Raw genomic sequence first — 27687 nt, 5'->3', positions numbered from 1 at the left:
GGTATGCTTTATATTCTGGGAATGCAGTAGAGTACCACAGACGTGCAGAATACACAAACTGTAACAACGGACCCTAAAATGAATAAAATTGCCTGGAAAAGTACAAATATTACTACAATTTCCCCTGTTATCCACTAGCCAGTTCAGATCAGAATAAAACAGCTGCAGGAATGAGGATGCCCTTCATTTTCTACAGTCTGAGGCTATCTGTGTATTCATGCAGATGACTCGACCAATTACAACCCACTGTTTATTTAATGACATCTTATTGCATGTACAGCAGTAAAACTTTTTTATAAGCTGAAAAGAAAAGGTGTTAACATAGTGAGAGACTGACTGCTTAAAAAAGAATCAGTAAAAAAGTAGGAACAATTTTGCCAAGCACGGGACATTAATTTAGATGTTTACATAGATCTTTTGCATATTTTCAATTCTTTAATGTGCAAAACAGAAACATTTAGAAAAAACAGTAAGTAATACACGAGACTTTCTGCATCTAAACATACACGTCCGTGTGCTAAGAGCTGGTTTCAGTCGTAAAAACTGAGCTTTGGTCCAGCTTTAGGCTGAGTGATCGTTGAAACTGCATCTGCAAAGCTGAGGGTTAGAAGTTTTCTTCTGCTGGCGGCTGCAGACTTTGATATTTCGCCGTGGCCTTGCAGGGTCAGTCTTCGTTGTTGCAGTCTGTGCACAGAATCAGATCTCGGTCTGGGAAAAAGCCAGAGCCCACCAGCGACACGGAGCAACGCGAGCACTTGAAGCACGGCTGGTGCCACTGCCGCTCCTGAAAAGAAACGTACTTCCCATCTCCAAACCCTGCAAATACAAACACGCAGCACATGAGCAACCAATGAAAGGATTTTTTTTTTTCTTTCATTCGGGGTGGAAAGCAGGCTTTCATAACAGCCTCGTAAAACTGCGGAAATAACGTTCGTGAATTCGTGATAACATCAGCAGCTGGCAGCTACAAGGAAAGCACTGCCAGCTCTGTGTGCCCTCAAGTATTGCAGCTCATAGCTGCGGTCAAGAGCATTTAATTGAAATCCTCATTTATCTCTGGCATCTTAGTTAATGATGGAAAAAGATAAAGTTCATAATGAGTCTTCTTGTACTTTGTTTCCACCATGTGTAGATCTTTTGTTTTGTTTTGTTTTTTGTTTTTTTTTAGCTTTGTGGTTCTCTCTAAAATTATTTTTAAATGTGTGTTTTGAGAAAATGAAGACGCTTCAGTCAGTAGCTTGTTTTTGGATTGCTTGTGTACATTATCCATAACCAAGGTTAAATTAAGAGGCAAGCTCCCGAGCTGGAAAAATTAAGCCGAGGCCAAAAAAACATGCAGTTCCCCTAGTGGCCACTTGGGGCTGACTCCTAAAGTGAGTCAGTCCTCACAGACTACCCTGTGCCAAGAGACAAGTCAGTGACCTCCCTTAGCAACCACAACAACCTAGCGACCTTTCATCTTCAACTTTTAGTTTGAAGGTGGAAAGCCTCCATTTCCATTTTAGTTTGAAAGTATCTGCAAACAAGTCAGCATCTACCATGCAAGCTACTGGTGATGGCAGTTTTTCCATCACTCTCTTTTCATTGATTTAACCTAGCAACCAACCACTCACGAAAAGGTTGGGAAATATATATTTTCCCTAACAACCCAAGGTTGCTAGGGGGTCGCAAACAAGCCTTTAGGTCAATGTGAGGCCTTTTGAATACAGCTTCATTTACTAATGTAAGGCTTCAAAATACCACATCTCAAACCAGTGGGTGACATCACAACAGCTTTGCTACATCTCTTAAATACAGTCAATGAGTTGACTCATACTGCAGAGAACTAGCACCTAAATCTGCAGCTTTTTAATTAGATTTACCAAGCTTTATGATAAGTTTCAGTTAATATTTTGCTTTCTGGCCATAATTTTATAGACAACTCAAAGACTCAATAAAAAGTTTGTGTCAAAAATTTTTGCATTTTGATCCCAAACAATGTGCTCGGACAGCACAGGAATTCTGGAAAATTTTGGCATCATTGGTGGAGATGGTGTTTGAAGAAATAGGCATTTATGTGTTTACTATATACAGACTCCTGCACACATGGAGCAAAGCATGAGCTGGCCTAGCTAGAAAACATAATGCTGCAATTAACTGAGAAATATTTCCCTTATGAATTAGTAGTGGCCAAAAGCAGAGCTAAAGGAAATGACTGTTTACATTAATCATGAGAAAACAAAATAAATCAGATGTGTGTGTGATGCTCTTTAGTGTTTGCTAACTGTCTGGACTGGACACTTTTCTTTATTTCTTCTTGATATACAGTTCCAGTGGTGGAAGCCCATATTAAAGACGGTCAAAGTTTCAAATAATGGGATCATCTGGCAACCTCTTGTTGCTAGAGGAAAAATGAATGTGCCAAGTACTCGCTGAGTGTGATGCAAGCTTTTCACCTTCACATTAACTGGTGTGATTTATAAGTGAAACCAATTCATGTCAGAAGGTGCAGCTTTTACTAAGAAAATGATTGCTCCATATTTCCAGTGACCAAAGAAATCCCAAAGAAATTTTTGTTGCAGCATTCTCTTTATGTCCACTTTCACCTGCTAGCAACTTCCAGCAACTACTTGCCAATCACTGTTTTCCATGGTCACCTGTGGCTGAGAGCGGGCTGCTCTTTAGGCCTGAGTGATTATGGCTCAGTTTATGTGAATGTAATCCCTGTGAGCCAAACGTTCAGGCTTCAGACTGCTCCAAGCGCCAAGTTTTGCACAGTTTGTCTACTCTTGGCTCTGTATGATGTCACAGAGAGACGATGCTACTAATGTGGTCATTTTAGGCACACGGGTTACACACTGGATGAAAGGGAGAGGAGTTAAAAAGCTTTTGCTAGACAGAGGCCAAAAGGCCTCAGCACAGAATAAATGAGGACTACTTTAGAAGATCAATCATGCAAAGCTACTCCAGTAGAGTCCAAGAATAAACACATGGAGCTCAAAATGAGCATCATAAGAATGCTATGTGATCAAATCTTGGTGGAACTGGCCAAGAAAATCAGTTTCTGAAGATTAAAGTAAATAAAATCATGTTTTTACTGGTGTTTATAGTACAATTTTATCATTTATATCCACCACAAGTGTTTACAGCATTTAGTTTACTCCGTAATGGCAGCATTCCCGTTCCAGTGGAGCATCCAGCCTTAGATCAGCATCTCTGCTGAAGGTTCACTCTCCAATCCACAGCTATATCCAATGTGTTTAAATCATTTCTAATGGAAACTGGACTTTTTTTTTTCGCTGCTGTCTGACATTAAAAGCATTCACTGTGAATTAATTTGTTTGAATAACAGGGAGAATCCACACAGAGGACACAGAGAGGCTCAGAATTTAAGCCCTGAGTCACCAGACCTGCTGAAACCTGTTTGCTAAAGATAACTGTTTAGTCCTTTATTGACAGAAGACCATGAAGACACACGAAAAACAGATAAAGGAGAGGCGCACGGTGTCTCTGACCTGAAAGAAATGAAACCAGGAGCACTGCATGCACATCGTTTCGCAAGTCCCCAACTCGTTGTGTAAGCTCTGGGGGAATGCACTTATTACTAACCTGTGATGGCCGTGTTGCAGCCGGCGCACTTTTTAGCATACAGGTTACTGAAACACTTGACGCAGTACGGACTCTCCCCCTGCGAGGTGAAGGGTTGGCCAGCTAGCGGCGTTTTGCAGCCCGTGCACAAAAAGCACTCTTTATGCCACACCTCGTCCTTGTAGGTCACCCCTCCTTTAGTCAGAGCCTGAGAGACACAAACTGGGTCAGTAAGACATGTAACACATTAAGATCCTGCTTCTAAAGCTCCTGATCCTGCCACACATTTGGCACATAGCTCAGGACTTTTTCTGTGGGCTTTGTTTTTAATTGGGTTTATGCTTCTTTTAAGATTACATACAGGTGGAATTTCAACAATACATCTCAGTTTTTCCACATTCAGCCCATTTAATGTTATTACAAAGAAATGCTTCTACAGTAAATTAAAGAAACCCATCAGCGTGCATCACTGGGTGCTGTTGTATTATGGCACGTCAGAGGTAATGTCTTTGTCGGTAAATGGGCTGTAAAATTTAGCGTAATTAAGACCTCTGATTGGGAACAAATGAGTCTGGACCACCACTTAAGAACAGATCAAGATGTTATTCCTTCTTAACTTCCAACTGTGTGACGCAAAATACAATAAAAAGTCCAAAATTTTGGCTTCCTTCTTTTTATACTCTGCAAAATCGTCCAGTGGCCGGGTTTGGACTCTTTGCCAGACCGATTGTGGCCCTCAGGCCACACAGTTGTGAGAAACTGTATGGCCTGGAGAAACATTTAGAGAAAATCCAAAATAAATCAAACTTGTGTACCGATTCTTGTTTTTTTAAAGTCATTAAAGCTGTACAATCATTCCATCCTGGAAAAAGATCAGTTCAAAGAAATAATTCAAAAGCCCAAAATTACCGTGATATTCATGCCCACGATGGGTGGATGTAAACCACTGACTTCACTGTAAACAATCTAGCTTGACAAGCTAGATTTAGATTAGCTGTATTGTGTACACATATGTGCATTTATCTGTTCAATTCAATCTAAGCGAACTTGTTTAACAAACTTGTTCACACTACATACATTTTTCAGGAAAAGCAATAACTTCTTTGTGCTTTCATGGTCGCGTCGTGTGTTGCTGAGAACGTATTTTGGAGTTATGACTTTCTAGTTTTGTTTATTTGAATATTTTCTTATGTTCCCTTGTTTGCATGCATGCATTCGGTCTATAAGCACAATAGCAGAAAAAGCTTTGAATGAATTCTCATAAAACTTTGTAGAGGTGTAGAGTGGGATCCTGTTAACAATCCATTAAAATCTGACAGACATTCACTGAGGTCTTCAAGGTCAACTTAATGATTTATTGGTCAACAAAAAAAGCATTGCATAGAAACTGTGATTCTTACGAGTGTGCTGTATAATGTGAAAATATAGAAAGGACTGCATAAAGATTTAAACTATCATATATTTGACCTCTGATCTCTATTGATAGATCTGCTGTACAGCGCTACATACAGCCTTTTAAACTATGCGTTTTACTTTCCCTTTTTCTTAGTTCCTGCTGATAGTTTTTGTTTTCTTCATGTATTTTTTCCTTTTCAGTCTCATTCTCTGTTTTAGAGTTTAGTTTCATCCTAATTTGTCAGTACCCCTGTATTAGGTTCATTTCTGTCTGTGTTTCCGTTATCACGTTTCACTTCCTGCTTTATTTTGATGGTCGTTTGTTTGTTTCCTTGTGTTACTTTTACCCGTCTTCATCTTGTTTCTGCAAACACCTACACCTGTGTTAGTTTGTCCCAGCTGACTCCACTTCCCACATTACCGTGTGTGATTAAGTAGCTTCAGGCTGCCTGTGTTTACTTGTTGTGTTGTACTGTATGCTTCCTGCTGTCTCGTATTCTCCTGTTTTGCATTTTGGACTCTATGTGCTTTCCCTTATGTTGTTTATTTTGTATGATCCACCTTCTTTGGGTTCATTCCAGATAACCTTTTGACATCAGGTGCTCTGTAAACACATTGTGTAGTAGTTGTGTAGCGTTGATTACTCAGGAAGCTGGATCATCTAGATTTTTTGTGGTAGATTATACATTTTAGGCGTTTTAATTGTCCGGAAGAGAGAAAAAACTGTAATTTTGGGCTCTGTAGTGATATATTTTGGTGTATTCTGGTATTTTCCAAAGGAAAGTTTTAACGATAAGATTATTTTTGCACCTTTTTGCAGTGGCTGCACTGAGGAGCAAACCTGCCCTCGTAGCAGGGCACGCAGTAGTAGTTGTTTTTGTCTGGGATGAAGGCCTCTGTACCGATGGGCTTCTCACAGCCGTGACACGCGAAACAGTCCTCGTGCCACGTGGAGCCGTCGTACTCCAGCATCCTCGATCCTGTAAGAGAGAAAAAAAAAAATCAACGCCGAAAGCAAAAAACTTTTGATCGTTTGTTGTTGTTTTTCCATGTGTAACTCTTGGCTCCTCTTTGATCTCTGCTGTAAATACAAACTGGAATGAAATCTGATAACATTCATACGAAGTCTGTGAAAACCAAAAGTGGTGATTCGGTGTGATGGCTGAACTTCTGGTACACTGGTAAATTGCTGCAGCTCCAGTGCATCAAAACAGCGTGACAAGCAGTAACGTAGCCGCTGCGTACATGTCCACGGCCTTCTAGCACAGTTTTACCCATTTTGTAAGCGCCCTTTAGTTCAGAATCACTCACCACTGAGGTTTAGAGAAGCTGGCAGCCAGTCATGCTTATGCTTATGAAACTGGACATCAGATCCTTTAATCACTGAGCTTGTTTTACAACTTTTGGGACCTGAAAGGCAGCCCAAAAGCATGACGGTGTTTTGAACATGAACTTGGCTGCACATGTAAGAAATGGGGTAAGAGGGCAGGCACACCAGTCTGATCAGAAACTAAAGAAGAGAACTGGTGTAACATCCACAACCCACAAGCCCGTGTAATTTTCAGTCATCTGACACCGATACTTTGCGTGTTTTCTTCACAGCGGCAGGAACTCTGCTGGGAGGATTTCAGCAGAGCGAGGAAACAATCACGCTGTCACATCTAAGCTGTCACCCTCCCTGATAACTACTGCAAAGAGAGGGTGTGAACTTTCCGGTATTGGCTCTGAAAGGCAGTGAACGTTCGAGTTTGAGCGATTTGTTGCAGAGGAGGCGGCTTATGAACATGGTTCAGTGGAAAGAAAAAAAAGTGATACAGCCTGTCTACATTGTCTCTACCTGGCATGACTGTCTTGTCGCAGGCCACACACTTGGAGGAAAATTCATTGCGGTAACAGTCGCTGCACACCAGAGCGTCATCCTGGCTGGTGAAGGGCTCGTCTGCCAGAGAGCGGTCGCAGCGGAAGCAGCGAAAGCAATGCTCGTGGTAATGTCTGTTCTCATAGAAGAGCTCCTGAGGGAAGACGAGAGATGTGAAGCTTCAGATTAAAGCGTGTCATTGGTTAAAGAAGCTCGGGGTATCGAAAATAAAATGCAGTTTTGTTCTCTTCTGTTCTGCTCTTGTGGCACACACACATCTGCTGGTTATCTGCTTAAAAAGGCACACAATAAGAAGCTAAAATGAAACCTGATAAAGATGATGAACTGGGTTTAAACCTGCTCTTCGCCTCACCCTATGGTAGCTGGGATAGGCTGAGTTGGATAAACAGAAGTGGATGGATGAACATTTCTACTTAGAACATGATGGTGAAAAGTTCAAATAAGTGGATACCAAAAAAAGAGTTTCAGTGATCATTTCTTATGCATGATATGGCCCTTAGCTTTCTGCAGAAAGCTTCACTTGCTTGTTGAACTGCACACAATAAACAGTATGAATTCTTCCGAAGGGAAAATTGTTGCTTTTATTGTGGCAAGAAATGCATCTGGGCATGAAATGAGCTTCCACTTTTATTTCCTGGCACATGGATGTCCCAAAAGCTCAAATTAGGTGCTGTGAGGTGCTGCATGTCTGCAGCGTTTTTACCTTTATTGCATTACAGGGACCTGCTCTTTGTGAATGAACATGGCCAGTACCTATAGAGGCTGGACATTGTTTACCATGTTGCTTTATCTTTTATTACTGGCTGTAAAAATCATGAACATCCCTGTTCTCTCTTTCCTATTGGTTGGTTTTTGCATTTAAATCTCTGCTTGGGTTGTTTCCTGCTTATTTGTGTGCCTGTAAGTGTAAAAACCACATCCAGTACTACCTACGGTCTTGCAATATGTTGTAAATGTTTGTCTGCAGAGTCAGAACAGAATTAGGAAAAAAGACTTTTAAATATTCCGCTTTTTCTCCCAGGCATATTCTACAGAAGGAGCTGGAACTGTGAGAACTGGTCTCGACGAGGGAGTTTGAGCCCATTTTCAAGGAGTGAGAAAACACTTCTCTTCATTAATGTGACTGCTTTTGATCTTGCTCTTGTTACTGCACACAATACTGCATATGATACTGTAAATGTGTTATATTGTGTTATATTTACTGTCCAGCCCTGTTGGTCAGGTCTGTCTTGAAAAAAAAAAGAGATTTTTCAACTTGAGATCCTTAACAACACTTTTGTCTGGATATCTACAGTGAGGTACGTGTGGACAGGGGTGGATGATTCTTAAAAATGTTACTTGATCTCGATCACAACTTTACGTCATGGGCCAGATGCATCCCACTTTGATCCTGAATTGGAAAGACCAACAAAACTCCCCTTTTATCAGAGTACAGAAGTGTTATTTATACATTTAATCCTTGATATTTGTCAGTACAGTGGAACCCCGACTTACGAAATTAATTCGTTCCGAAATTAATTTGTAAGTCAAAATTTTCGTAAGTCGAAGCACCTTTTTCCATCGCCTTTTGAGTGAGGCAATGCTGGCTGAAGACAAAGTTCTTGGTGGAGGAGGAGGTGGTGGAGGTTGAAGAAAGCATACGTATGCATGCATACATATGTATGTGTATATGTACATAACATTATGGAATTAAATTTTTTTAAATTTTCTATTTTATCTATTTCGTTACGCGGGCATTTTGCCGTACCATGGGCAGAAATATTGCCGTTAACTGCCTTCGTAACTTGAATTTTTCATTAAATGGGGTCTTCGTAAGCCGGGGTTCCACTGTATAAGGAAAAGAAGTTTAATTTTAACAGTACATCTCAGTTTTTCCACACCATAACAAAATGCTGTGGTAGTTATCAAAAGAAATCTGTCACTCTGACTCTTAAATTGTAAGAAATAAATGTGTAAAGCTCTAAAACTTATGAAAATACTGTTAAAAGTCTCAAATTTGCTCTTTTCTTCACGTTTTCCACAGCTGTGAAGTGAGGCCCGATTGGAGCCTTTGCCGAGCCGATTCTGGTCCCCAGGCCTTACGTTTGACAACTCTGCATTATGTTATTATTGCATGCACATTTGATTAAATGCTGAGGAGTAATTATTCTTTTAAACTGTGGATGGACAGATGAAAGATGCCTCACTATAGCCAAGAGAGCTCAAAACATACTTTTATGGAGGTATGAGTCATTTTGTCTTGGTTACAACTATCTGTGCTAAACTATTTACCGTTTAATGCAAGTGACACAGTGTATTTCTGCACTCTTTTATAGATGTAAGTGTGCAGCAGCAGCTAAGTTGAAAATAATTGTACTTCTTGAGCCTGTCTGGACACACAGTAGTCCCGCTTCACTGTTTGATTCAAAAGCAGGGAACTAAAACAATGTAGGCTACAAGTTTAGACTTGATTTGTTTTTGTTTCTTATAAAAAGACAAGAGATCATGTGCCCACAGCGCCCCGCTGTCTCCAAACAGAAGAGTTAACAGAGGCGTTCCCCCTTTCTTCATCATTATTTTCTTAAAAATCAGAATAACTCACTTTGTATTTTCTCTCCGTAACAGCTGCTTATGTTCCAGTTCACATGCAGTTCACGCGAGCTCTGTGATAAATGGCTCCATTGAACGGTGGGTGAAAAACGTATTTTTGAGGCATGGGGTTTCACAGCGGGGAACGGGATGAGCGATGCGTGCTGTTACGTGTTGTGCAGCCAAAGCAAGCAGGACTGTAATTTACTGCGCTCCCTCACAGGGAGTCCATAACTCACAGGACACTGGTGGCCTGGTGGCGTCTGTGGGTGTTTCCTTCAGGACAGTGTTTTTAATTTTCACTCAGCTAAAGCTTTTGGACAACTTAAAGGGGATTACTGACAATTTGGTGGTCTGTAACTAGAGTTATGTTTTCCAGGCACAGCAGCTGGAAAAAATATTGTAAAGGACTCCGACTTGCACAATTTTTATTGGACGAAGAAACATTTGCTTAAGTAAAAGCGGCAACGCTACAGTGTAAAAACTACTTTTACTGGATAGTATGACAGTTTTTTCACATATATAAATTGTTTTATTTACGTACTTATTCAAGTTTTATTTGCATCTTAATTATGACAGAGCAGATTGAAAATAGTAGATCAAATGCTTGATTTATTAGAGCAACATTACATCGTTATAGTTTACCATCTAGACTCCATCACTTCCCACAAACCTGATGCACAGTAAACTGAGGAGTTATGACTCCTCCACCACCCAAACGTCTGCCTGCCGGCTCCAGGGAGATGTTTGCTTATCATTTCCCACAAGTATGTTACACTGTAAATTGGGGAGTGATGAGTGATGGAGCCTAGGGGTGGATGGTGGAGGTGGTGAGGGGGTTGAAACAGCAGGGAGTGATGGAGGGATAGACCAAACTGGGAGCATACAGAGCAGGTTGAGTTGCTTTTCTTAACTTATGATGTGAATCTCTTGTTCACATCCCCAAGGTGCTCTATTGGATTGAGATCTGGTGAACTCTGGTAAATTCATTTTCATGTTCATGGAATCAGTTTCAGGTGATTTGAACTTCAGGAAGCAACCATCAGATGGAATGGGCATTGGCCTTTAAATGATGTCACAGCCAACCTGAAGAAGTGTAACGGGGGAAAAATATCCCTAACAAAAGCTCAGCTAGAAACATAGTTGTTACTAGATGTAACTTCGGTTCTATGAGTACGTGCATAGACCCTGAAACTCTGTGCAATTTCAGCAGACTTATAAATTATTTCCAATCCACACGACATGGATCCAATAAAGTTTGGGCAAAGATGCACAGCTATAACTCCTGTTTCTTTTTTCTTCAGATAGCCTTCCTCCAGGACTCCAAGAAACTGTGATGGGAGTTTAACAGACTAAATAACCAATCCATTTAGCTACCTGCAGCTCTGCCTTTTAAAATACTCTCATATTTTCCATTTAAAAGCCTAATGCTCCATCTAAATAAAGTCAGGCAGTATAAACGTCCTTCTAAATTATGTCTGATGGTAACTTGCAGTTAAAATAACAGTACAAGGTTGAGCAGATATACTTAAATCTTTCAACAGTGTATAATGCGAGCTCACCTTTGCATTGTGTCCAATTATTTCTTTGCATTCCTGGCAGGTGTTGGCGTACAGGCGGTCGTAGCAGGGGATGCAGTGGGGATTGTCCTCCGCCAGGATGTACTTGCGTCCATACAAGGACTCGTTGCAGTTTTTACAGTCGAACCGATCACTCATGATGATGCCTCTTCCTTGAGCCGACCTCCTGCAAAAAAACGAAACAAAAAACAGATGATTCACAGACGCAGTTTAGGATTCAATATCAGCAAGAATGCAGCACAGGAAGGAGGAGGAGAAGTGAGATTAGGAAGCCACAGAGAGAAAGCAGGAAGAAGGTTTCATTTTTTTTATATACAGTGAGGAAATAAAGGCCAACAGGAGAGAGCTAATCTACTGAAAAATGTTAGACTGCAGTCTGAGGTTAAACATTACTCAGGAGCCTCTCCATGCTTCAGCTGCTATAAGCACAGAATGGGCTGAATAAGCACACAGTTAATGTTGATATACTGTAACTCACTGCCGTAATGATATACAAGCTTCTCCCGTTTCATCATTACTCACAGAGAGTAAAAGCTCACTCCCAACTCGCTCCTGCATGAAACCCCCTGTGGCGTTTTTGGCGTTGACAAAAGAGGGACTAAACAATATTAATTGTTGGGAGGCGAACTGACACGACATTCTCAGTTTCAAAGGCTCTCAAGCACTTTTTTTTAAATCTGCGTTTGAACTGTGTGTCAAGGGCCACACAGCTCATTTGTCCGGTCTGTTTCTTCTGTCAACAGCTTCCTCATGAACACTGTTTTTCTGCAGACTCGGACACGCAACATCTATCGCAAGAAACTAGGAAAATACACACAAGGCAGAAAAGAATGAGTGACAAACAACTGGCAAACTGCAAGGCTCTATGTTTGGCTCTTTAGTGAACCATGAAAACTGGGGGGTTTGCAGCACTCCTGCAATAAAGCTGATCTTTTTACAGGCTTTAATCATCATTGGAAAATGTGACACGTCTCATGTTAAAAATATACCTGGCACTTCTATAAATCAGCAAGAACTTTAGTATATTTAATAAAGTCGTGCAAAACTTTGCATTCAGCGTGAATATTCCTCAGTTGCAAGCCTTTGAAGAGGTTGAAATTTTACCGTTTTTAGTTTGTGTTACATTTGAGCCCTCCTAACTTCATAAGCACAGGAGCTGCATGAAGCTTTCAAAGTTTCCAAAGTTAAATTTGAGGATCTGTAACATGATAAATGCTCACAGTATGAAGGTAAGGTCCTACCTGGCTTTATCTAATAGACCAAAATTGTTGTAATTTTGAAAAAACTGGCTTATTCGGAGGGCTCAGTTCAGGGATTTTTGTTAACATTAGATGGATTTTGTGTGGAATGAGCCTCTAACTTCAACTCCAACTTTAAAGCTGTGCTCAGCCGGCTTTCTGAGCTCTGCATCAGTCCCTAAATGATGAACTTACATTCACCGTTTGCTGAATCTACAAATGACTAGAGTGGCAGGTCGTGGTGCAGAGGAAGAACAGGTGGAAATAAGGCCAGGCACACAGACATCCCGCCGTCATTACTGAGCACACAGACAGGCATTAGGAGGGCAAGTGACCCTTATTTTCTGCAGCAGCAAAAGGAAATGAGTGAGGAAATGAAGTGCGGGAGGCTTAAATATCCTCCTGAAAACATTTAAGACAGGACAGACGTGGGCTTGAAAAGATATATGCGGTGTGAATGAGGATCACAGATAAGAAAAGGTCTCCAGTTTGGGGATATGGTCGTGTTCAGGATCACTGCATGTAAAAAAAAAAACACTTAAAGAGGCCTAACCTATTTTGGGCGAAGAGTGGCTTTGACATGTTTCTGTAAAGTCAGAAAGGTTCAACACAGTGCAGCTGAGAGACTTTCAAATCTCCCCGAGGGATCAAGGAATGAGCCAAGCCCCCCTCTTCCTCTCTTCCTCACCGACTCGGACGTAACGATGAGAAGACCCAGAGCTCACGCCAACTAAAGAAGGCCGCTCGCAAGTGTTTTTAGTGTTCGGCTGGCATGAACTAAGTGTTGTTCTGAAGCTTTTTGCTTCACGCTCTGTAACCTCCAAGTATTTGCATCTGGTCTGTTAAGGAGTGATGGTGGAAGTGCAGTTTACATTCCTCGTGTCCAGCGCTATCAAACATTTTGTTTCAAATAACCAGCGATGCAGTAATTTCAGATAAACATGAAAAGAATAAACACTGTCTGCTCTCGGTCATGGTCGGCAAAGATGCCAGAAGCAGAAACTCCCGCTCCTCCAGGACATTTTCTCCAGGAGGGGAACGTGGAGGACCCCCTCCCTCCTCGCAGATAACAGCGCCGCTTCCTCTTAAAGGCCACCAAGCCGGGTCAACAAAACATGGAGGAAAAGCAAACTGATAAAAAAAACAAACATTACATCCCAACGTCTGGCTTCTGTCACATTTCTGTCTGGATGGATAAATCAGCTCAACTTCCCTCCTAAATCGTCTAAAGAGGCTTTAGTTTCTATTCTCGTCCGTTCGTGTCTGCGCTGAATGCAGTGATAGAACAATAGCTTTCCTTCCGGACATAGTCTCCGCATTTTAGCGCTTCATGTTTCTCTTCCTGGACCACAGCATCTGTGAACACATTTGTAGTCTCCAGCTGTTGTCTTTCATCAAATTCTCCTGTAGGCTTCCAGTCGGGAATTCTAATGGGACCGGTGTTCAAATGCATCACTGCTGAAACAAGATTTCATGGCTCCTGTAGGACAGTACAACTCTCAAGCTGTATTGTCATCTATACAATAGAAAACAGGGTGAGACAGGCTGTGAATGCACGTGGGACCAGCAGGATTAGTTCAGCTTAGTGGGAGCATGTGCAAATAAAGTTTAGAACATGCCTAAAGCTAACCTGTTAGGGCATATCTCCTTACTAAGAGAAATGTCAAACACCATCAAACGTGGATTAAACAAGCTATGAACACAGAATGAGACAAACATGTTTTGCCTTGCTTCCATTTCACAATATTTAAAGCCTCACTCACACAGGTTTAGAGACGTCCAGCAACTGCTAAGTGACTCAAATTCACATTTTCATGCATTACGTGGTCAGTGTGGAACTACTCATCTTTCCCTAGCAACTAGTGGTTGCCAGGGCATCACAACCGGTCTCTTTAGTGAATGTATTATCTTTCTGTTCCAGATCCACACACAAACATGAGAGTGGCACAGAATAATTTGGAGTGACTGGAGTGACCCACAGTGAAGCATCAACCTGAATGTTTTCACCATCACCATCGCCGCCTCATAAGGCCAGATGTGATGAGCCAGAGGCAGACCTGACTGGAAACTCACAGTCTTGTCAGTCACATAGTTAGCCACTCTAATGATGATAAGATATAAAATTAATTTTGCAATGTGTCCTGAAACTAGAAACTGAGCCTGTAAAGTCATTATGAAGGTGTTCACTGAGGTCACAGATCAAAGGGGCAGAGGGTGTAGACTTCTATAGAAATGCAAGCTTTTTAGCAACTACAGTAGATGCTCATCATCATGGCTGCATACATATTTAGGGTGATAGTGGCTCAAAGAGTTGGCAGTTTGTCTTGTAATCGGAAGGTTGCCGGTTCGAGCCCCAGCTCGGACAGTCTCGGTCGTTGTGTCCTTGGGCAAGACACTCCGCCTACTGGTGATGGCCAGAGGGGCCGATGGCACGACATGGCAGCCTCCCTTCTGTCAGTCTGCCCCAGGGCAGCTGTGGCTACAACTGTAGCTGCCTCCACCAGTGTGTGAGAGTGAATGAATAGTGGAATTGTACAGCGCTTTGAGGGCCCCGAAAAGCACTATATAAATGCACTCCATTATATTTATGTGTCCAGAAAAGAAGCAAAAACCAGTGAAATAAAAACAGCAGATAATGGGAATAAGTTTTACAAAATGCAAAAGATGGCTGGTACCATCATCCCAGCAAAAGCAAAGCAAAATGCAGAGGATTATAACCAAGACTGAATGAAATCCTTCAGTGTTCGAGTGCATTTTGCATCAGGCAGAAATGCAAAGCAACACCACCAAGTTTAATTTTCTTTAATTTCAGTCTCCAATAACACTGCAGAGCTGCAGAGCTGAGTAGCGCCATTATCAGCAACATTACAGAGTCAGTGCTTTGAGATTTGGACTTCTTATCGTTTTAGTCCAATCACCCATCCATTTTTTCCCACTTACCCAATTCAAAGTGGGATGGAGCCCATCCCAGTGGTCATAAGGCAAGAGGCGGAGTACACCCTGGACAGGTCGCCACTCTAGAGATAGAGAAGCATTCACGCTCACATTCAGACCTGCAGCCAATTTAGAATTAACCTGCGTGTCTTGGTTTCCATGGCAGGAAGCTGGAGTACCCGGAGAGAACCGATCTAAACACCACACAGAAAGGCTCCAGCCTGGACCTTCCTGCTATGAGGCACCAGAGCTGACCACCATACCAAGTGACCAAATCACTAGTCTAATGCAAATAAGTGTATATTAAGTACACCTTATATGTCATATATAAATAGAACGAGAAGCCAAGTAAAGAAAAGTAAACCCACAAAGTAAAGCCTGAAGGGGTTTTTTTTCTGTGTAACTTTTGATTTCTTAAGAGGCGGATTTTGATTTACACAGATAACATTTTCCATGCCTGAAGGAGAGCCCATGAACTGGAATGCCGCCTTCACAAGGCTTTTTTAAAAGGGATTCAACGTCATCAAACTGAAGCTGTGGGCGTGCAGACCTTTCCCTTCTTTTGTGAACTGCAGAGACTTGTCTCTTGCCTTTGCACAGATATACACATACTTTATCTTTCTTTTTTTTTTTTTACCTCGTTTACTGAACACAAAATTGACACAAAATTGTCACAAAATGACAAATTAACTATATAAAATGAAAGCAGGTAGATATCTCATAAGGAGTGATGCCAAACCATTTTGAATGAGGTGTGAGACAAGATTCCTCTGAACGCCTCCAGAAACGTCATGCTTATGTAGCAATAACCAATCAGACAAGAATGACTTTATCTGCATACCATCCAGACAGGTTGACACACTCAGCTGTCTGAAACACCAACTGACTTCGTAGTAATTACCTTGTTTAAGAGGTAATCAATTTACAGGTGTCCTCTGCAACCGCACCCGGGAATTCATGTCACGCTGTTCTCTTCATGACACATTAAACCAAACAGTCATCCATCCTGTCTGAGTACTCTAACTCACACTCAAGTAGCACATCTGCTTAAACCATTTAAACCCACAATTCACCTCGGTGATTGCACATGTTGAATTTTTCGCTGATACGCCGTCTGCCCTGGAGAGAGATTTACCGGGCTCGCGGCTCGCGGCACTTTGTAGAGGATCAGCCTCCTGTCTAAAGTCCCTTCATGGCTTGCTTCTGTCGTTTTACTCCTCAGCAATGTGACGGTTTCTTGCGACAGGAGCCAGGAAATCTGCTCGTCTGGTTGTTAGTGTTTACTTTCCCTGCGGAGGAATTTAGACTTATGTCTGGGGTTCTCAAACCAGATTATTCCATGATGAAAACCACTGTCACATGCAATAAAATCAAGCAAAGCATATATGAGGAACGTGTTAAATCTGTCACAGGCACAAAAATATTAAGTCATGCCGTACAAAAGAGGCTCAGAGCCTTTTTTGGGTATTTTTCCCCTCAGCCACCTGAAACTCACCGGCACACCCTCCAGTGTGTCTAAAGAAGGATGTTTTTAATGTGTTTTATTTTAACTTACAGTCGCCGCTTTCTCCACATTTGAAAACAGAGCCTCTTTCAACAGTTCAAACTGGTAAGCAGCTAAGAAAACAGGCAATTTTTTAAAAATTAGTGGCTCCAGAGATGACGATGATGGTCGAGAAACTGTTCCAGACTAAAATGCGCATAAAATTTTTAACCTTTTAATACCCAACAGTTTGCCAGCGTTTAGGTTCTGTTTTAGTCGCACACTAAACAAGCACAGTTTCAGAAACTGGAAGAATATTTCCCTTCAAATCAAGGCTCATACATAAACCTCTTTAGGCTGCGCCAAACAGACAAAAGGTCTTTAAAAAAAGCTAAAGAGTATGACCCGGGTGCCTTTTCCTCTAGCACCAAAATAATGTTGACCTTTGAGTTTGGTTTAACATTAGGGTGACAGTGTTTGTCTGCTGGACAATTCAACAAACTGGCCCTGCCATGGTCCCTGTTATATTTGTGTATCTTTTCTTTCCTATCTGAGTTATAATGTTTAGTGCTAGGCTGTACTCACACTCGACTGCCTCACCCAGCTGCACTGCAACAACCCAAAAACACTTCCGCTCACCGCAGCATCTTAACATTGAAAAGTCGTTTTGCTGAATATAAAAGATTATGCTATGATGCTTTTATGCACGCTGTCACTTGATTGGATAAGTGGGGACAAACTTTTTAGAGGCAGCCAGAGTTGAGGAAGAGTTGGAGCGATCATGCTACGTCCTGCAGACTGTGCACAAGTCCAGCTGAACAATGCTCGTGTCCAGTTATTGAAGCAGGCAATGGAGTGGTAAATGGTAAATGGGCTGGTATTCTTACATAGCGCTCAAAAGCTACAAGCCTCATTCACTCAGTCACACACACACATTAATGCGAGCCTTTTTTTCTATCCCCAAGCATTTTGTCTGTCAGTCGCAGACACACTCACATGGATGCACTGGGGGAACTTGGGGTTCAGTGTCTTGCCTAAGGGTACGTTGACATGCAGACTGTAGTAGCCAGGGAATACATCTACCAACCTTCCAATATGGATGATTCGTTGTACCTCCTGAGCCACAGCCATCCTAACGGAACAGATAATTTAACCATATTTAGATTTTAGAGGTTAAACACGCTCAGGTAGCCCAAGTGTGAGTACACTTGTACTCTTTATGACTCGGTGTTATTTACTTATTTTTCTTTTGGCTACTTCCTTTTAGTTTTCTCATGGGTCTTACTTCCTGCTTTTCTCTCTTTCCCGCCTTTGTGATCTCCTACCCCACATTCATCAGTTTCACAAGTGGTTTAACTGTGAACACTTGTGTCTCAACAGCAACTAACCATGTGAATATAGTGTATATAGTCCTGTCTCATAATCCTAAAGAAAGTTCACTAAATATATCAGGTTTGCCTTTTTTCCTCTTATAAACTTAACAATACAATAGCGTCTTTCTTCTGTATAGTAACACCCTTTAAAAATCCACAGACTATAAGAAAGTGTGTGACAAAGTTGGTTTTCAATTACCTCACCCCACTTCAGTGTTTATTCCCCCCCGAAATGGATTAGGGCGCTTTAACGGCCTGCAAAGCTCCAAACAGTCCTCATATTGTGCGACTGCTGCATTACACAACCTGGATTTGTCTGAGGTGAATGAGAATATTGACAGCACCCACAGTAGAGCCCTGCAGCACGGAAACAAAGCGACACCCTTTTGGTTTCAACTATAGCCCGATAGAAAGTAAAATGAAAAAGAACAAGGCCGGTCTCTCAAGGCCGTCAGATGACTTTGCTTCCTTTCATCTCCAGTACAAAGACGCTCAATGTGGCGTGGCTTCCTGCAGATCACATGGCCAATTTCGGCTGCAGGCACACAAATCAACATGAACACACATTGTCGTTTGTGTTGGCTCTGATTAAAGAGCTCATCAGGATGAATTGCTCCTTGCTGCTGTAAACACTGATGTTATTTTGAGACACTGAGCTGGCAGATCGGTTACAGTATTTTGGTTACTTGCACATGGAAAAAAAAGAAGAAGATGATGAAGAAGAAGAAGAAGAAGAAGAAGGGAAAAAAGCTGCAGTTTCAGCTGTGAAATCCTTGAAAGGTCAGATTCAATATCAGCGACTCAAGGGGATTATAAACAAACTGTGACTGTGTCTTTGGTAATCGGTTAAACTCCATTAAAACGACACGATCAGTATGGATGATAAATGTCTGTCTTTCTGCAGATCATACATTTAGTTCCAGATAAACTCTGAAGAGCTACATTTCCTGTGAGGTAAACTTTGTCTGGTTCGTTTGATTCAAACCTGTGATTTAATTAGGTATCATTAGATATTAATGCCACCCAGCCTGCGTCATTAAATCCAAAAACACGAGGAAATAAAGTTCTTTTAAAGATGTGTGTAGCTTAGTTTTCAGTCTCCAGCTGGCTGTTTGTTTATCTGTGGAAACAACGTGGGCCGCAGCTGCTACTGTCGACTCAGCTGACAAACATTTCACAGTCAAACAATTGAAAGAGTCACTACTGCAAACGTGTTTCACCCTCGGACCTGAAGGACTCGCACACAAAGGAGCGGTCCTGTCCACGTACGCAGGACGGTGCAGGCTCTGGCTCTATATTTCCCACTCTGTCATAGCCCACTCAGTGTTATGCTGCCATTCACAGTCGCATAAAATCACTTGTTCATAAAGATTACTTTACCTGTCTTTGCTTTAATTCTTCAGATTTTAGTGACTCTGTTTGGTCTGTGACGGCCACACGAGTGCTTCCAGGGATTGCACTCCTTAAGAAGTGTTTGATACACATACTTATATATATTACATATATTTGTATCAAACCTTTTGTAATTATTTAGCTAAATATTGCATGATTTTAACCAGTTTAACCTTTAAAGTGCTTTATTTTATGAGCACTGTTGATTAAATTTTACTCAAAAAATTAAATTAGCCACATTTTCCACTCCGTTCCTTTAAGTTCACACAAGCAAACTTTAACCACTGACAAGACTCTGGAAATGTTGCTGAACAGTGGAAAAATGCAGTTTAAGTTCAATTCACCAGATTGTTTTTAGCCTTCTGCTGGTGTCTCTGGAGATTTTACAGCTGGCCAGACTAAATCAAGGGTTCTCAAAGTTTTTGTGGCCAGGGATCCCTTATAAGGTCCCCCTCAAAAGATTAACACCAATTAAGTGTTAGCATCATCGTCTCTGTCGACTGACTCAGAGCTTTACTGCTACACAGCAAGAAAGCTTTTTTCCACCCTGAGAAGGATTTGACAACAGAATGATGTGATGTGTCACAATCGTGTCAAGCTGTCCAAAATTACTCTTTCATTCCTGTCCAAATGGGTTAACTTTGACATTTTTGTTTTTACAGAAGCTAAAGAAATGGGAACATGTGTTGTTGTTGTTTTGCATCAGGCCGCTATTAACAAAGTGCCTAAAGATATCATTTAAAACTGCAGACACACTGGTTCATCTCTTGTGTTAGGTGCCTTTTTCTGTTTGAATAATTCATCTGTCAGGGATGAGCGGTCAGATACACGGCCTGGACTTAAAACAGCCAGCGTCTAAAGAAAAGTGTTAAAGACTTCAGAAAGAAACATATTTCTCAACAACACTTTCAAAAATACAAGAAAGTAATTGGAAGAAAAATATAAAGAAATGAGGGATGGTGCAAGACTTTTGCACTATTTAATGAAAAGTGCTTTATAAATAAAGATTGATTGATTGATTAATAAAATTAAACAATTTTTATGAGTTATTCCAAATTATTTTTATGACCCAGTGGCTACAGGCTCCAGATCACTGGGGATCCACATGGACTAAATGACTCTGCGATTAAATAACTGTACATTTATGGTGTGGGGAGCACAGTGGTGCAGTGATTAGCGCTGCTGCCTCACAGCAAGAAGGTCCTGAGTTCCACCACCTGGCTGGGCCCTTTCTGTGTGGAGTTTTCATATTCTCTCCAGGTACTCTGGCTTCTTCCCACAGTCCAAAGATATGCAGTTAGTGGGGTTAGGTTAACTGGTCATTCTAAATTGCCCATAGGTGTGAAACTGAGTGCAAATGGTTGTTTAGCCGTGTGACAGGCTGGCAGCTGTCCAGGGTCTAGGATAGGCTCCAGCCTCCCCATGACCCTGACAAGGATAAGCAGAAGAGAATGGATGGATGGATGTTTCAACAGCCCCATTCATCCACCACCAAATGCCCACAAACGCCTTCACCAATCCCAGTTACATCAACCCACCTGCGCACCACCTGCTAAAGGTGCAGCTTACATTCCTTTCCCATTGCCGCATCATTTTGTTGAGGACTTGCAGTCTCACCTGTATCAAAACCTGTTCCTGATGTAGTACCTGTGAACCTCTGATATTCAGTACACGGTTAAAAACAATGAATGATGAGTTGGAAGAAAGCTGAGGAATCTTCATCCTGAGAGGAAATGAATGTTTGTACCAAATGTCTTGACAATTAATTGAACAGTTTGTGAGATATTTAACTAAAACTGACTGTACAGCAGTCAGGAGATCATCAAAGAGACATTATAATTCATCCCTCAGGAAACATCAGTGTCTGTACTGAAACTGCAAACCCCCGAGCTGAGCAGTACGGCCAAAAATCGACTTAAAACATTTAAATATTACACTGAAATAAAGATGAAAGGAAAGAAAGTAGAAAGAAGGATTCAAAACAAAGATTACAATCAAGTGGACCTGTGGAGTCTCTTAAAACTAGGTTTGTTTTGGCAACGCGGTTGTTTAACTTGGAAAAAGACTGAAAAAAAATAAACAGTAAGCTTGATCTTAAATAGTCTACAGAAGACTATAATCCAACACGAATACACGAGTAAACACTTTCCCATCAGCTGTCAGCGAGCAGAGGACATCGAGTTCAAGTCCTGGGTGTTAATGTAACAACTGTTTTCTGACAGAGTGCCGAAGCTGCTGTCTCTGTTTCATATTTACTGTTTGATTTATTTGTCCCGATGGACTGGCAGCCGGTCCACGGTCTAGCTTTTCCTTGTGCCCTCTGACAGCTGGGATAAGCTCCAGCCACGCCTGCAACTCTGAGATGGATGAGCAGTTAAAAGAAAACGGATTGGATTTATTTCTTCGGGGCTCCATCTTTGTGTTGCGGAGTAAATAAGTAGAGACAGTTATAGTCAAAAGTATTTTTCTGTCTCACAGCCTCAAAGCTAGCTGTTTGTCATACGCATCACTTAACTAAATACAGCCAGGACAGTATAAACTCAGTATACTTTCACTGTTTCCACAGGAATTAAGAAGATAAGTAGCAGCCGGTCAGATCTACATCTCAGACTCTGCAGGCCTCAGTTAGCATGTTAAATGTTAAAGTTACAGAACAATTAGAAAAAGACTGAACAAACAGTGAGGTCATCTGTCTGACAGCTGAAGCTTGGCTCATATTTGATCGTCCTACTGCACAATGATCCTAAGCAGGAACAAAACAGAAAGGCTGAAAATGAAAAGAATTAGGAGGTTACAAAGCTCCAGTCAAAGTCCTGAACCTGATTGAAATGCTGCCACCCTCCTTTCTTCTTTTCTCTCTCCTCTCACTGCCCAACAGGTCGCAGCAGACAGCAGCCCCTCTCTGAGCCTGGTTCTGGTTGAAGCCTCTTCCTGTTAAAAGCCAGTTCTTCCTTCTCACTGTCACCAGTTCCTTTCTCACAGGTTTTGTGGCTCCTTCTCTGATATTTTAGCCTCTTTTCCTCATGATATTAACTGCCATGAGGCAACTGTTGTAGTAAACTGCTAAATACAGTTGAATTGAACTGACTTAATAAGTGGGAAGTTTGCAGTGCTGCTGAATAACAGATTTACATTTTTATCTTCTTTACAATAACCAAAATGGTTTTTGGGTTGTTGTTTTTTTGTGTTCACTGAACAGTTGTTGTGCTACAAACTGTCCATGTAACAGACTGAGAGTTACTTAAACCTACAGGACATAATGCATTAATTAGAAAGCTTCAGTGATGCTTTTGGACACTAACGAGCCGGACATGTCCAGGATCCTGCTTATACAGCAGATATACTGTGTAAAGCTTTAATTTTAAACCGGGGTAAACACATTTCTGATGTTCTATCTCCTAAACTGTCATCTTTCCAGCACGTCAGCTGAAAGACTGGCTCGATTTAAGTGACTCCTGAAAGCTTATTTTCATAGATTAACTTTGCCTTTAAACATTTGCTCTTTTCTTTGGCTTTCAAATGCCACCAATTGGTCCACCCCTAGGATTGGATCCCCTGGCACAAACAGAGCAATAAACTGGGCACCTGTGTGGTTAAGTGGCAGAAGAATTGCTTTGAATTATACAAAAGAGAAATCAAGCAACCACTGACTAAACCAGGGGTGTCAAACATAAGGTCTAGGGACCAGAATCCACCTGTCAAAGCCTCACCCATGGCCATACTGCATCAGAGTAATAGACAAACAATTAAATGACAGTAAAAATCTTTTTTTAAATTTTCTACTATCTTCCATATAAATTATTTATTTTTTTAGTTTCAAAATGACTTTTTAAAAAAGGCCATTTTCTGTGAATTAACTGATACTTTCTGCTTTATTGTTCACAACGGTTTCTTATAATTTAAGCCCAAAAGAGATGTGCTCACAGATTTCTTTCTTTAATACAGCAACATTGAGACGTAATGTTAAAACTGGACTTCTTTCTCTTCTTCAGCAACTTAACGAAAAAGTTAAAACTCTTTTACATTGACAGCCAAGGGAGCTTCACTGGGCTGGTGAAAGTGGGCTGTATGAGTTTGACACCTCTGTGCTAAACAAATGGGACAACACTGAAAAGATGCCCGATTGTGTCAGGACTCCCCAGATATCTATTTACACCTACAGCCAAGGGGCCACTCTGTCAGTGATGGGGTTGTACACATCGTGGACAAACACTGGTTTGAGCAGTGAGTGAAGCCATAGAAATGGGAGTGAACCAAGGGAAAGTGTATCTTTCACCATCTTAGAACGATTGCGCTCATCCATCCTCCAGTTCTTGGCCATTGATCAGCAAATGTGAAACTGATCTCATCGCTCACGTTGTATGTGACGGTGCTGGTTTTGATCTAGTTATATGTTTGGTGAAGCCTGCAGTTAGATGAGACTGAAAAAGTCACGTGGATGGGTGAAGAAATGTTCCTCCAGGTGAACCAAATATTTTCCAAATAATTCACGCTTTACTTGGGGTGGCTGGAGCTCAGGCGGTCATCCACTGATCGGAAGGTTGGTGGTTCAATTTCTGGCTTCCCCCCAGTCTGCATGTCAACTATCCTTGGCCATGTTGCTCTCTGATGCATCCATCGGAGTGTGAATGTGTATGAATGTTAGATACGCACTAACAGATTAGAAAAAGTGCTTGTGTGAATGAGTTAGTTGTATAAAGTGCTTTGAGTTCTCAAATAGAGTAGAAAAGCGCTATATAAGAACCAGACCATTTACTTTTGGCTCTTCTTCACACACTTTCTTGTTTCTATGAATTTATGTATGAACATGTACTTAAATGTGTTTTTTTATGCAGAGATTTGTCCACTTCTTTAATGTATCTATGTGAAACACTTTAAATGTTTTTTATTATTATGACAGTGATAGCTGCCTCTTGGCTTAACCTTGGTATTTTTTTAGGAGAGCTATGCAAGAAGAATTTCCTGAAATTCCAACAAACTCATCACAAGCTGCACAACAGGACTAGGAAATGGAAAAGACAGGGATGTGTGTGAGACTGACTCACGATGACACTGACGGTCTGAACGTGTGGCAGACAGTCGTAAAAATCATCTCCTCTCTGACAGTTTTCCCTTTATTTTCTAAGTCTGGGGTTTATCTCCACTGAGCTGGAGCCAACCAACCTTCACCCAACACAAGAATTTCAGAGGAATGTGACTGTGGTCAAAACGTGGCAACACTGTGTGGTTCCACCATGAAGGGAAGGGGAAAGAAAAGAAAACAAAAAGGCATTTTTCTTCTTCTGCCCTCTGTTTTCTAAAAAAAAAGACAAAGGTCAGGAATTCCATTCAGCAGGAAACAAAAACACTTTTCTTCAGGGTGAGAGCGCAATCGGAGATGATTGTTTCAATGAATGTATTAATTTGACCTAATGGATTGGAACATGGGGATGGTGTGCGGTGATGGAAACTATGAGTGCCGGAGGCAGGGGGGGCAGCTGTTTGCTGAGTCTCCAGAACAAAATCTGTAATCTGATGGAGACATGACATCACTCCAACAGAACAGGACCGAAGGGCCTCGTTAACACGAAACAGACTAGAGTGCAAAACATGTTTGTTTGTGTGGGATTTTATTGGCCAGATATTACTTTGTGTGCCTCCGGCATCTGAGCCAGTTCAGCTCTTGAGGGGGGAAGTGTTTCCTCAAGGGTCTCCTTGTTCTTTTTCTCATAAATCTGACTTCAAAAGCACTTATTCACAGTATCAGTTACTCATTTGGACCATGTTCAGGCTCCCAAACCCCCAAATAGCATCATTATTTCCTCACACTAAAAGAACTTCCTTTGGCTTCAAAGATTTGGTTTATATCGGTCCCACGTAACTTTAGAGTCCACTTTCTAATAAGGCACATTTTAAAGATAACAGTGCAGCTTTAGAGTACATTGAATTATCACATTTTAATTCAACTAAGCAGTTATTCACTTTTAAACCTAATTACTAGAGTGAGTTATTACAACCTGGCAACCTGCAAGCTTCTCATTTAATTGATCAATTACTAACTATTAGTAAAGCCCTGATTGGGTCATGAAGAGAGCCTTCTTAAAGAGTGGAACCTTTCATTTTAAAGCCTCAATCCACGCAGATATTTAACGATGACTAAAACATGTCAGTAACTAGTTTTGCAGCAGGCGAAGACAGGTGTTTGTGCCTCCGCGGATAAAACTAGACCTCACAAAAACATTCATTTTTCACACAGTAAAGCTACCTAAAGCTGCTCCTTTACCCCCCTCCTTATGCTGTGAAGCTGTCAGTAAATGTACACGTACCGCTCTCGGCGCACCAGCAGTTTTTGGAGATGCTCACAGGAGACTCTACAGCCTCTGCAGGACCTGCAGCCTCAGCCAGCCGCTCTGCTCTGCTCTGCTGAGATGACAGATAGTTAAATCCACCGTGGACTCCAGCGAGCTGAAAGCTGACGGCTTTCCACTGACAGAAGCATCTGCGCCGTCTCTGGTGCGTAAAACCAAAGCGATTCCTCCAAAACCCCGCCCCTTTCCCCCACCCACCTCTCTGTCCTTACACTCCCTCTTTATTTCACTTTGCGGGGAGCTGAAAGACGGTAGACTCCATGTGTTTTCTGGACGTAACTGAATATTTTAAATACATGGTAGACTTTAAGGGATCCTCGGGCTAGTGGAGGGGCGTTTCCGGGATTATTTGGGATGGCAAAAAGCGGGGAAATAAATACTGTGGAGAAAACTGGGCACGATTTTCAGGCTCATGTGCAGCAGCCCCATGTGTCCTCAAACAGGTCTACTACATGAAAAGTGATACTGTACAAGAGTTTCAGGGTTATGTATATAAAAAAGTGACGAAACGCGTTTAGACTTAGGTAAAAACTACAGTCCTGTTTAATAATAAAAAAAACTTTAACTTTTAATTACAAGACCCAAAGTAAAAGTACCCCTTTGGATCATAATTATTCATTACTTAGTGTTTATTTGTCACTTCAGTGTAGTTGGGGGTGTTTTATTTCTTTATACACTGCTATCTAAAATCAATAAATCAATATAATACACTAAGGGGCAGTGCCACCCTGTGCCTGCCTTTGGACACTCCCTTGCCCTGCTGATCATATAAAATTCTATCTAAATATAAATTTTCCAGCAGGAACGCTTTATTGTGACTTTTATTGGATTTAATACCACAGTAAAAGTCAGAGTTGGGGCTTAATCTCAACTCTGGAAGTGATTTTCTCTTACCGACAAACTGAGCATCACCCCCACAGCTGTCCTCTCTCTGCACACTTTTCATCCATCAAACACAAATGAGGAGCTGAGATCAGCTTTAAAGCCTACACACACACACACACACACACACACACACACTTTCTCTCTGTGCTATCTTTCACTTTACAGTATTCGGTTTCTTCTGAGTTTTCTCGGTTTGATGCATTTTTTTTAATTTGTGGTTAGAAGCAAACTGCGGGGTCCTGGAATAAAAGACAGAGGAAAATCCTGGACAGCATGATATCATTTTCCCTCTCATTGACCTTCACTTTCCACAGTGGTGAGCAGGAGGTTCTGGGGACGATTAGAGGGTTCAGCTGTGGCTCCATCCTGCCATTACCCATTACATCAGGATGTACACAGCATGGTGTGATGAAAGCTTTTACTTATTTACTGGACCTGTTGATAGATTTCTGTGCCTCAGACATTTTGGCTTTTTATCATTCATTTAATTTGAACTGACCGAGCTAAATTAGGATGAAACTCTTAGATGTAAATATGATGCCATCTGCTGTTCAGGCTTCATAGTTACAGCATTTCAGGAGAAGTGACAATAAATTTAAAATAAATTAAGTTAAAAGCCTGGAAAATATACCTGTAAACCTGTCTTCACCTAATATTTCTTAACTTCAAGTCTATGGAAGCGTAATACTGCCATTTAAATTAAAAACACATGAGAAATAAATTAAATTCATGTGTTTTTTTTCCCCACCACCTGCTTTGGTATACCAGAGAGGCAACAAGACAAGCCCCCAAGTAGATTTTGCAGGTGGTGTCCACAGACCATTGCTCTCTCCTTGCCGCTCCTGCTTGATTTTTTTCCTATTTCTGCTGCTACTGGTATCACAACATGGTACCTGTAGTCCAGCTCCTTCATCCATATGTGCCATCATAAGAATAGGACGTCATGTTAAAGTGTGACGATGAATTGTTTGTGGTAAAAAAGAGCAATACAGATGTGATGTTTGCTTTGAGAGAGTTGATGGAAAAGTATAACGAAAGTCAGAAAG

At 41.3% G+C, this 27687-nt stretch overlaps 1 protein-coding gene across 2 annotated transcripts; it reads right to left on the bottom strand.

The window, feature by feature from the left end:
- Window positions 1-236: 236 nt before the first annotated feature.
- Window positions 237-25906, bottom strand: fhl3b (four and a half LIM domains 3b). Of its 2 annotated transcripts, none has more exons than XM_005938749.3 (6): window positions 25715-25906; window positions 10972-11155; window positions 6800-6974; window positions 5773-5942; window positions 3589-3775; window positions 237-816 (listed from the first exon to the last, which is right to left on the bottom strand). In XM_005938749.3, exons 2-6 carry the CDS (start codon window positions 11125-11127, stop codon window positions 665-667), a joined length of 840 nt encoding a protein of 279 aa, XP_005938811.1. In that variant the 5' UTR covers window positions 11128-11155; window positions 25715-25906; the 3' UTR covers window positions 237-664. The 2 variants fall into 2 exon arrangements, with proteins under 2 accessions (XP_005938811.1, XP_042080701.1); XM_042224767.1 differs by lacking the exon at window positions 25715-25906 and adding an exon at window positions 12781-14600.
- Window positions 25907-27687: the final 1781 nt, after the last annotated feature.

This window comes from Haplochromis burtoni, unplaced genomic scaffold (genome assembly GCF_018398535.1).
Source record: "Haplochromis burtoni strain Fernald_Lab_line unplaced genomic scaffold, NCSU_Asbu1 Contig_149, whole genome shotgun sequence".
Lineage (NCBI taxonomy): Eukaryota > Metazoa > Chordata > Actinopteri > Cichliformes > Cichlidae > Haplochromis > Haplochromis burtoni.
This window is presented reverse-complemented; position numbering and strand designations above follow the sequence as displayed.